This window comes from Pseudophryne corroboree, chromosome 1 (assembly GCF_028390025.1).
Source record: "Pseudophryne corroboree isolate aPseCor3 chromosome 1, aPseCor3.hap2, whole genome shotgun sequence".
Taxonomy (NCBI): Eukaryota; Metazoa; Chordata; class Amphibia; order Anura; family Myobatrachidae; genus Pseudophryne; species Pseudophryne corroboree.
Window position 1 is genome coordinate 516001286 of NC_086444.1, and position 12174 is coordinate 516013459.

Below are 12174 nucleotides of genomic sequence, written 5' to 3' on the forward strand. Positions count from 1 at the left end.
CTAAGGTGGTATCAGCTTTTCATCTGAACCAACCTATCGTGGTGCCTGCGGCTACTAAAGACTTGGAGGCTTCCAAGTTGTTGGACGTAGTCAGGGCCCTGAAAATTTATGTTTCCAGGACAGCTGGAGGCAGAAAGACTGACTCGCTATTTATCCTGCATGCGCCCAACAAGTTGGGTGCACCTGCTTCAAAGCAGACTATTGCTCGCTGGATCTGTAGTACGATTCAGCTTGCACATTCTGCGGCTGGACTGCCGCATCCTAAATCAGTAAAAGCCCATTCCACGAGGAAGGTGGGCTCTTCTTGGGCGGCTGCCCGAGGAGTCTCGGCTCTACAACTTTGCCGAGCAGCTACTTGGTCGGGGTCGAACACATTTGCTAAATTCTACAAGTTTGACACCCTGGCTGAGGAGGACCTAGAGTTTGCCCATTCGGTGCTGCAGAGTCATCCGCACTCTCCCGCCCGTTTGGGAGCTTTGGTATAATCCCCATGGTCCTTACGGAGTCCCAGCATCCACTTAGGACGTCAGAGAAAATAAGATTTTACTCACCGGTAAATCTATTTCTCGTAGTCCGTAGTGGATGCTGGGCGCCCATCCCAAGTGCGGATTGTCTGCAATACTTGTATATAGTTATTGTTTAACTAAAGGGTTATTGTTGAGCCATCTGTTGAGAGGCTCAGTTTTTGTCATACTGTTAACTGGGTATAGTATCACAAGTTATACGGTGTGATTGGTGTGGCTGGTATGAGTCTTACCCGGGATTCAAAATCCTTCCTTATTGTGTCAGCTCTTCCGGGCACAGTATCCTAACTGAAGTCTGGAGGAGGGTCATAGAGGGAGGAGCCAGTGCACACCAGTTAGACCAAAAGCTTTCTTTTAGTTGTGCCCAGTCTCCTGCGGAGCCGCTATTCCCCATGGTCCTTACGGAGTCCCAGCATCCACTACGGACTACGAGAAATAGATTTACCGGTGAGTAAAATCTTATTATTGAGAGGGTGCAATATACAGTATGAAATCTGCAACTTATTGATAATATGTTATACGAGATGTATTTCTTAGGAGGGGTTGTATAAAATCGACTGGCCTTAATTATTATTAATTGGTGCATAAAAAGTTATCTTATAATTATTAACACCCTATAAAAAAAAACAGGCTTTTAGCCTCACATACCATATAAACACAATTAATACAATTTAAACATTTATTAAAACATGTAAATTCACGCAATATTAAAGCATAGTAATACAGTGCACATTTGTGACAATAGCTGTAAGGTTCTCACTCCTAGGGTCTGGTTTTTTTCGGCACTACTCTGGGGGTAAAGGTTCTCACTGTGGATTTTACAGTCTCTTTATTATATGCATTTCATCTCCTCAGGAGACTTCATCAAGGTGCTAATCGCTGTAGTATTACAAACTTGGAGCAATTATGACATATCAAAAATTTGTATTGAACAATGTAGCCATCCAAGTAGGATTGAAATGTATCAAAAAGTTGGTCCACCAGGCAAATCAGAGACTTGCTGTAGCCATTGCATGGATAAGCGTGTGACTGTTCTTTGAGTCACAAGCTTGCCCATGCAAGGGCTAAAGCAAGTTGTATACCTTCTGTCTTTGAAAAAAAGCACAACATAAGTGTGATGTATAAGAAAAAAAATGATTGTACTTATTTTTTTTAAATTCAATACTTTTTTTATTGATTTTCAGATTTTCACCAAAACACAAATACAAGAAAAACAAAAAGCAAACATAAACAAAACAAAACCCCGACCCAGGGAATACGCAGATTCCCAGTTCAATTAGGGTTCAGTTAACACAGTAAAACAAGTGCAGGCTGAAATTCCGAGACATAGATTATAAATTAGAATTAATATCGCACGATAGCATGGATCTTACAGAGCAATGTATATTGTACATAGTCGTCTATGGCAACACAACATAATCAATAAGCAGATCACACAGCAGCAACACTGGCAAAGGAATGGCCGACCGCAGGCGCCAGGGGACTACATAGACAAAGAGAGGCAGCTCACCCGATGTAGATCTAGAACCACACACCCAGTCTAACTGTTGCATGTCTCATTTCCCACTCAGCCAGACACGGAGCCTTCAGTAGCGGGTGCTCAGACACTCTGGATCCCAGAGCGCGGAGACATAAGCCATCTACCCCACAGGTCCTTATATTTTTTCCCCGCTTCTCTAGCTAAGTATACATATTTCTCATGAGAGGCCGTATCATTTACAAGTGAGACCCAGGATCGCATTGTGGGCGCATCTTTGGCTAGCCAAAGCCTGGCAATACACACCTTGGCCATGCCGCACATATTGATTACATATCTTTTGGCAGGGGGGTCCAGGGCATCCTCCTCCACAGCAGATAACACACATGTCGTCGGGGAGCATATCGACGAGGGAATACCCGTTGACACCAGGGCGTCAATAACACCCGACCAGAATACGGCTACCTTGGGGCATAGCCAGATAATGTGCCAAAAGTCTGCATCCAGGCTATCGCACTTAGGACATCTGGAGGAGTAGGTACCCCCCATATGTCGCAAGCGCACTGGTGTCATGTAAACTCTGTGTATGATAAACAGTTGGATTTGTTGATATCTGGTGGTGGTAGTGGATAATCGTGCAGAACATAAAGCACCCTCCCAGATCTCATCAGAGATGGCACCCAAGTCAGATTCCCACTTGTTCCTGAGAAGGGACAACGGGTCAGAATAGTGAGATCGAAGCATGCTTGTATAAATGTTGGACACCAGATGTCCACTTCCCAGGGACTGCAGGAGAGACTTGACCGGGGAGTCAGCAATCATTGGAGGAGTTTCGGGAAATTGTGCATTAAGTGCATGTCTCAGCTGCAGGTATCGGTAAAAATGAGAAGAGGGTACACTATAATCCTGTTGCAGCAGCAAGAAGGATTTCAGTATACCATCGTTATACAGGTGGCCCAGGGATGTCACCCCCCACCTCCCCCACACCGCCCCAACCTGCAGCAAAGCCAATTCTGGGAAGCCAAAGGCATTGTCCAGAGGAGTATCCGGGTCAATACCTTGGCCTAATAGGATAACATGTACCTGTTTCCATATGAGGACGGCCTGTTTTATTATAGGGATCTTGGACAAGTTAGGGTTCCCACAGAGAAGCAACTGTAATGGAGTGCCGTCAGGGTAGACCTGTAAAAGCATGTGGGAGTGTATAGTGAGACCATCTGGGGCATTCACCCACTCCCATATATGTGCCAACTGCGCGGCATAATAGTAAAATCGAAATATAGGGAGAGCTAAGCCTCCCAACACTTTCGGCCTGGACAGAACGTCAAGTCTCAACCGCGCTCTCCTGCTGGCCCATATTAAAGAAGAGAGCAAACTGTCAATCTGTCTAAATGTCTTCAAGTTAATATATATAGGGGATTGCTGGAGGACATATAGGAGTTTAGGTAAGTATACCATTTTGACCAAATTGACCCTACCAGTAACAGTCAGGGGCAGAGTCCCCCAAATCTTGACCTTCGAACGAAGATACACCATCTGCGGCAAGACATTAAGGGAAACATAGGTACAAGGGTCATTTGATACCCATATACCCAGGTACTTAAAAGAATCTACCCATTTAAGGGGGGTGTGAATCACTGGGGCCACCGAGGCTGGGCCTCTAAGGGGAGTAATGGTGGATTTATCCCAGTTAATTTTGAGCCCGGAGAAGCGACCGTAGTCGGTTATTAAGTCAAGGAGTTTAGGTAGGGAGGAAACGTAATCATCCACAAAGAGCAATAGGTCATCAGCGTATAGCGCTATCCTGTCCTCTCTTGCGCCCACCCTAATACCCACAATATCTTGAGTTGCTCTAATCAAACATGCCAGTGGCTCAATAGCAATGGCAAACAAAGTCGGGGACAGAGGGCAGCCCTGCCTCGTTCCCCTGGATAGGGGGAAGGAGTCCGAAACAAACCCATTCACTGAGACTCTGGCCATGGGCAGAAAATACAATAATTTAACATAACTGATTGTACTTATTTTGAATGTTTGTATTGCTATGTTTTAAAATAACAAGTATGTATTGTTGAAAGAATTGGATGTACTCAGAATTCATTTGATCATACTTACAAATGGAGACAAAAATATCCGACGTAAAAATGGGTGATAACCTGGGATCCAGTGATCATCAACCAGTATGGTTCAGAATAAAGATGGACTCATCCCATACAAAAACAAAGGTGATAGATTTTAGGAAGGCTGATTTTGTAGGGATGGGAAAATGTGTAAGCGATTCTTTGGCACAGTGGAGAAACTTGGAAGGAGTGCAGGAGAAGTGAGAAAAATTGAAAAGTGCAATACTAAAGGCAAAAGACCTCTGTATCAAAGGGTATGGAACTCGGGGTCACCAGTGTCTAGGTAGACACACAGGTCGACACCTATTGGTTGACAGCGACAAGGCCATGAGGTCGACATGGAAACAGGTCGACATGAGTTTAAAAAAAAAAATTGTGTCGTTCTCTCTGTAAAGTGACGGGGAACCCCAATTACTGCACCGTATCACCTCGCTGCGCTCGGCACAGGCTACCGTTCCCAATTTTAGTCCACGTGGATCGTAAAGTATGAAAAAGTAAAAAAAAATGGGATAAACTCATGTCAACCTTTTCCATGTCGACCTAATGGTTGTGTCGACCTATTTCATGTCGACATAACGTGTTGGCCAATAAGTGTCGACGTAATGTGTGCCGACCTAGATTCTGGATACCATATCAAAAGGGTTAGGAAACGCACAAGGAAAAGAAAGTCAGTGTGGTTTTCAAAAGAAGTAGCAAGTACAGATGTGTCCTCTTACACCTTTGCTGCAGTCACGCTAAACAGTCCTCAAGTCACGCCATGCTTCTCTTTATCAGCTATCAGTGGACCATGTGGCCAAGTGGGAACAGTCTCCCAAGATGGATGCCCCATTGGTGCAATTGGCAAAGCACACTGCACTTCTGGGTCAGGACTCTGTGTCATCTTAAGATCCGCTATACGAGAGTCTTGAGGATTGTCTCAAGTCTCTCTTTATTGGCTCTGGGGCAGTTATCCATCCTTTGCTAGCCTCGACGTGAGTGGCTCAAGCCATGGAGATCTAGGCTGAGAAGCTTGTTGGGGGATTCTTCCAAGGATTCTTTGCTAGATGTGGTGGAACAGCTCCAGGGAGTGGCGGAATATGTTTGTGAGGCCATGCAAGGCGGTTACTATGTGGTGTCACGGGTCTTAGCTGTGGCTGTCGCTGCTCGGCATGCCCTTTGGCTCCGTGCTTGGAATGCAAATTCTCAGCCAAAGTCTCTGGAGGCACATCCTGAGTTGGATGCTATAGTTGCCCAGGCCACCAGTGGGAATAGTACTATTCTTCTTGTGGCTGCTCCCAGGCAGCGAGGTCTGCAGTTTCGTATGTTTTGCAGGGGGGCCTTTAGAAGACAATCCATCAGAGACAAGTCTTTTACTCTGCAAGGGTTCAACTCCAAGGGGTCATTTTGCTGGGGCCAGTAGATTCTCGGGGAAGAAGGCTCCTGAGAAACTTAGCACCTGACATTATCTTTCCCCGCCCAGCCTAGTCAGATGCCTGCTCCAGTTCAGAGACTGGTGGATGGAGTAATCGCCAACACCTAGGTGCTGGGTATCTATTTATCTGGGTTACATGATTGACCGCAAGGGTCTGCCGCCTCAATGCTTTTTAGAATGGAAACTGGGATTCTACTCCACTATTTCTCGTTCAGAGCAGTTCCTTCTGCCTGATTTTGAATCTTTGGGCCCTTAACATTAGGCTTTGGGTGGACCATTTTCAAATGGAATCTCTCCAATCAGTGATCCACGGTATGGAAGCCAACGAATTTTAGCACTCACTCAACATCAGGGACGTGTAACTTCATGTTCCTATTTGGGCAGGTCATTACTCTCTCCTCAAGTTCACATCAGCTTGGCATACTATCAGTTCTGGGACCTGCCCCGCACATTTTCACGAAGATCATGGTAGTCAAGATGAGTCTGCTGCGCAAGGAAGGTATTGTAGTCATTCCCTATTTAGATGATCTCCTGGACCGCACGGCTGGATTCTGAATTTTGAAAGTCTCATCTGATGTCTAGTCAACACCTGCTTTTCCTGGGGGTACTCTTCAACACCTCTCTGCAGTGGGTGTTCTTACTAGAGTCCAAAACCTGGAGCCTCCAGGATTAGGTCACGGTGGTATTGTCAGTGCCTCATCCATCGTTATTGCTTCGCAGGAAGCTGTTGGGTTTGATAGTCTCCACTTTCAAGACCATTCAGTAATCCTGGTTCCACTCACAGAAATTACAGTGCGAAAATTCTCCAGAATTGGTCATTAATCATCTCAGTTTCTGGTTTTGTCCGCCAGCACTTGTTGTCTCTTCTTTCAGTGGTGGCTGGTTTCCGATCTTCTGCTCCAGGGATTATCCTTGGTCACCCCAGCTTGGGTCACTGTGACCATGGACGTAAGACTCCGGGTGCCGTAGCTTTACATTTTTGCCTCCAGGGTCTTTGGTCATTTTCGGAGGTGGCACTACCGATCAGTGTGCTCGAGCTCCGAGCCATCTATCTACTGTTGGGGCCCAGTCTGTCCTGGCTGCCTGGTGCAGATTCAATCGGACAACATCACGGCGGTGACATATGTGATTAATCAGAGTGGTACCAAAAGCGCGGAGGCATCCCGCATTCTTTCCTGGACGGAGACCTTTGTTCCGGCAATCTCAATAGTATCATAGAGGGAGTGTGGAAATTTGGGAGGCGGACTTCCTCAGCAGAACCACATTTCTCCCGAGGGAGTGTTTACTCTATTCAGAGGTCTTCCAACAGTTGGTTTGAAAGTGGATCTTCCAAAGGTAAACCTCATGTTAATTTTGTACGATGTCCAGAGACCCGCTGGCTTTCACAGTCAATGTCATGACAATACTGTGGAGCTTCCGTCTAGCGTACCTCTTCCTGCTAATTCCCATGTTACCTCGGGTGCTCAAGCGGGTCAAGATGCAATGGGTACTGTTGATCTTAGTGGCTCGGGACTGGACGCTCAGGTTCTGGTAAGCCACCATTCTGGCTCTAGGTCTCAGCTGGCGTCTTCCACTATGTCCAGATCTGCCGCTGTGGAGTCCGTTTCTGCACGCAGACCATCTTCGGTTGGCTTTAAGGGCTGGCTTTTAAGGCCGGGCTCTTGAAGGCAAAGGGATTTTCGCCTCTGGTTGTCCATACTATGTTGCGCGCCTGTAAAACAGTTTCGTCCCGGTAGTACCATAGGGTCTGGAAGATCTACATCTTATGGTGTGAAAGGCACTGGGCTTCATACTTTTAGGTTTCGCCTTTCCCATTTCTTTGCCTTCCTTCAGGGTGGTTCGGAGGCCAGTTTATGACTGCATTCCTTAAAGTGCAGATTTCCGCTCTGTCGGTTTAATTCTAGCAGCGTCTACATCTGCTTCCAAAGGCTTCTTAAAGTTACACATTTAGTTAAGTGCCAGCTCCTGTGGACCTCATCGCAACTGCATGTCCAGTGTCCACCAGCATAAATCAGAATTATTTTTTTAGCTGTAAGTACCCAAAAATCCCCTTTTTACATGATCAGCAAAAAAGATCATGTACTTCATTATGTCAAATATGCTGCACCTACTACTTTCATTGGGTTTGTTGTACTAATACTCATGAAAGTGCTGTCTATCAATTCACTAGGGACCAGTACTTCATGAACAGATGTCAGACATGGTCTCAGAGATATCACTAATTATTACCAAGGGGATAGGCTGCAGATAACAAATCCATTTTAAAAGTAAAATTATTTTACATAATTCCCTAGAAACTATTTTATAAAATGCTGGAGAAATTAAGGCTGTTTGCATTCCATTGGTATGTCTATTTCCATTTGGGGGGAAAATATCTAAAATCTATCCTATGGATGTTTCCAGAACATTTCCTCAAATGTGATCGAAGAGTCAGCAGTGTCTGATGATATACTGACCCCAGATGAAGATGGAGTGTGTTCTGGAAGATATTTCTCAGAAAATGGACTTGTTGGGCTACTAGAACAGGCTGCAGAGCTCTTCAGTCAAGTAAGTCTTCTACATGTGTGATCAGAATGAGAATGTCTATACTGTAATTCACAGTTAAATAAGATACAGTTGACCTATAATACAGTTGTAGCTTTTTGTACATTTTTGGATTTGTAGATCTCTAACCTATCATTATTTTTTGAAATATCCTTGTATGTATTTATCTTTGTCTTTATTTAATGCTAACATAGTGTATATCACAGCATAGTAGTACCACAGAATTGATTTCCTGAAAACCAGTCTCTACCCCAGCAGAGCTAACAATCTAATGTCTCTACCACAGACACTTAATGTAAAAGGATAAAAAAAAGTCCCCATGTAAGTTATGGGACAAAATATTTTATCCATGCAAATTTCACCCTGTGTCAGTAATTAAACTCAAAGGCCTGGAACTACAATACTAACCACTGTTCTACAGTGCCTTCTCCCAGTTTTACATGCCACGACACGCCTATTATTTAATACTAGCTGGAACTCTCTCTTTGTTAACAGTGCACGGTGTCACTATGAGTTTTAGGATTCTTTGTCATCACTACTGGCTTGGCGAGGTTCAGCCACTTGTGCAGAGTCTGACAGGGTCCTGGTTTTCACTAGGGATACCCGCAAGTGGATTTGTATTTCGCACAGGAACCCCACAAGTCTCAATTCCCCTGTATAAGCACCAGAAGACTAGCAGGCATTTTCTTTTATGCCCGTCAGTGCACATTTGTGTAAATCATAACTGTGATGTATTAAGCCTAGTTACTCATCTGTTCTATGTGAAAGCTCTGCAGGTTTATAATCTTCCAGAATTGTTTCCCTTGTTTACACAAAACAGTGCACAGAGGAAGCTTTAAACTATTCATATTTCGTCACAACACCCAGTTACCCATCATACAGTCTGTTCTTGTGCACAACAGTATCATGAGCACAGCCACAGTACACATTTTTGTTTCACACAGACGTTAACACAGGCCCTGATTCAGAGTGGTACGTCATTGCAATTGCGATTTTCTAGGTTACGGAAGTGAAGTTGCCACCCAGAAATGGAAATAGACGCCCACCGGAGTAATCCCAAAGCCATTGGCTACTGTGTACACATTCACAGCCTGTACGCAATAATGGGGAACATTGACTGCTCAAATAGGTCTATGGCTACGTAGACTGGATGCAGCAGAAGCAACGCAGACTCCATGTTTCTCTGCGTACATGATTGCAGCTTACAGCATATACATGCCCGAAAACGGCTATGATATGCCTGCGTTTTTCCTCCACTCCCCGTTACCTCCCCTAAACGTTCACTTCTTGTCAATCACTCTGCAATGGAATCCTCACTGTGAGCGGACTCGCAAAGGCACCTTTACGCATGCGCAGTGCGATCACTGCACATGCGCAGTCTGCCGAAAATCGCTCAGTTTTGAAAACATCGGCATAGCGTACAACTCTGAAACTGGCCCCTAGTACCATTCAGTGTTCACACGTAATTTAAAAAAAAAGTAAACATTTGCAAATGTAATAATTGGTAGCAAATATAGTAACTAGTATTGTTGTTTTTACATGTTCTAATTATCTGTTACAGGCAGGATTCTATGAAACTGTAAACGAAGTCTACAAAATTGTCATTCCTGTTCTGGAAGCTCACAGAGACTTCCGTAAGCTCGCGTCCACCCATGATAAATTGCAGAAGGCATATGGCTGCATAATAACCAAGGTACCTGATTCCTCGTCATAGTGGTCTGTATAGTGTGTATGTCAGGGCAGGGGAGGAAGGATGCTCAAAACCAGTTACATCTTAATGAAGGACTTTATACATTTCTGTCATTATTCAAAGCATGGGATGCCATGGTCAAAGCTTCTCATTTCCGCAGACAATAGGAACGATGACAGAACTCTTTGGAATCAGGTTATATAGCTATGGATGAACTGATATGTGCATATCATTACATTTTCAATATCAGTTATCAGAATGGTCAGTAGTATAGCAACTGGTGCAGAGATGTGAAAATAAATCATAGTCATATTTTTAAGTGCCCGATGGCTGAGAGAGATTGAGGATGCTGAAAAGATAGACATTACTCTAACGTCCTAGTGGATACTGGGGAATAGTATATTACCATGGGGTATAGATCGGGTCCATTGGAGCCTGGCACTTTAAGAAATTGATAGTGTGTGCTGGCTCCTCCCCTCTTTGCCCTTCCTAGCAGACTCAGTTTAGAAAATGTGCCCAAGGAGCCGGGTGCATTCTGTTTGCTCTCGAGAGAGTTTTCTTCAGAAATTTATTTTAGTTTATTTTTTTCAGGCACACTGGTTGGCAACCAGTCTGCCTGCGTCATGGGACTTATTGGGGGGGACTGAACCAACTTCCTAAGAGTTAATGGTTCGTAAACCCAGCTGACAAGACACTGAGTTCCTGAGGCGCTGTTTCTCACATCCCCAGGTTGTGAGCCCACACCGGCAGCATGCCGCCACCCCTTAACAGATGCCGAAGCAGACGCGTTGCGGTGAGTACAGACTCTGGGGTCCCGGTCAGCAGGTCCCTGGTGAAAATTACGGCATGAAGGGGCAGCGGTCACCCGGCTACGGGCTGCGGTGCCCGCTGTGTACCCAACACTGGCAACATATGTAAAAAGGGTTACACTCTCTTTTTTTACAATATTTGGAGTAAAAGCCAGTATAAAAATACGAGAGGGGCCGCGCGCCGTTGAGGGGGTGGGGCTTCACGGAGAGTGGGGCCAGAAGCCAAAAGGCGCCATTTCTTGCTGCTGTGTACAGGCTCCTCTACAGACCCACTGAATCAATCCAGGGGATTTTAGTGAAGGGGGGAACATATAGAAAGCGGTTATACTGCTGTGAGGAAAATATTTATATGTATATATACCCAGCGGAGCGCTGCTCCGTTCTGGGGTATTGTGTGCTGGTCCCAATCCTCTCTGTGTCACTCCATTCAGGGTTGTCTGAGATAAGGTTGCTGTCTCACTAACGCTGCACTGTGTTTTCTCATTAACTCTGTGGTTTCTAATAAAGCATGTCTGAAAATAAGTCTGTATATACATGTAAGGCTAGGTTACACCTTCCTCACAAGGGTCTCTATTGTGTACCCAATGCTCTACAGGCTAGTAAATTGCAGGAACCCGTGTGGTTGGATTCATTTAAATAAATTATTACTGCAATACATTATGAGAAAGGCAAACTCTGAAGCACACTTGCATGATTACTGTTGCTGAAGACTGTCTCCTCAGCCCCCTCTGGTGGTCTCTCATAAACACACTATACCACAGTTTTACAGTCTTACTCTTATAGTGAATTACCAGAGTTAGACGTGAGGGAATTATAGGGGGACAAGGATAATTCCCTGTCCCCGGGTATTGTGGCCCTGTTTTATGATCTTAAGAAGGTCCTCAACATCCCTGATAGGGAAACAGAACAACAGAGGAATTGTTTTTAATACGAAACCAAGGTCCTCTGCAATCTTCCCTGTTTCAATGGAATTGGATTCCCTTTCTAAATATGCAGGGATAAATCCTGACAAAAAAGTATTCTTAAATGGGTACTAAATTCTTTTCCCTTCCCAAATGTGGATAGGAAAGTTGCGGAAAACCCACCAACAGTTGATACGTCTGTGTCCAGGCTGTTATGTAAAATTATACTACCTGTACCTGGGGCTGTCTCGCTCTCTCTAAGACCCAGCTGATCGCAAAATTGAGACCACACTCAAGTCGATTTTATATTACAGCGGGCGTAGCCCAATGCCCTACCCTAGTTTGCGGCTGGATTTCTAGAAGCCATGCTAAAATGTTCTGATATTATTATAAAAAAGTTGTATACACTACCTCAGGATGAGATAGTCTCATTACTGCAACATATCCAAGATGCTGCAAACTTTATGAGTGAGGCTGATAAAGAACTAAGTATCATTAACGGCCGTACCACTGCTATGGCAGTATCGACTCGTAGAGCCCTGTGGCTGCGACAATTGTCAGCAGATGCTGATTCTATAAGGGTGTGGAGAACCTTCCTTTTATAGGTGATGCCTTGTTCGGGGAAGAACTGAACAAGGAATATCTCATGCGACAGCGGGTATATCTACATATCTGCCGTCTGCTGCACTACCTGCTAGAT

At 44.8% G+C, this 12174-nt stretch overlaps 1 protein-coding gene across 2 annotated transcripts in view; it reads left to right on the plus strand.

Moving 5' to 3' along the window:
• Positions 1-12174, plus strand: part of DOCK8 (dedicator of cytokinesis 8) — a 458638-nt gene that overhangs the window by 385985 nt on the left and 60479 nt on the right. For both annotated transcript variants that reach the window (XM_063913931.1, XM_063913933.1), the window contains 2 exons: positions 7933-8076; positions 9635-9766. In XM_063913931.1, the coding sequence (XP_063770001.1) occupies positions 7933-8076; positions 9635-9766 (276 nt within the window). The remainder of the gene's footprint in view (positions 1-7932; positions 8077-9634; positions 9767-12174) is intronic.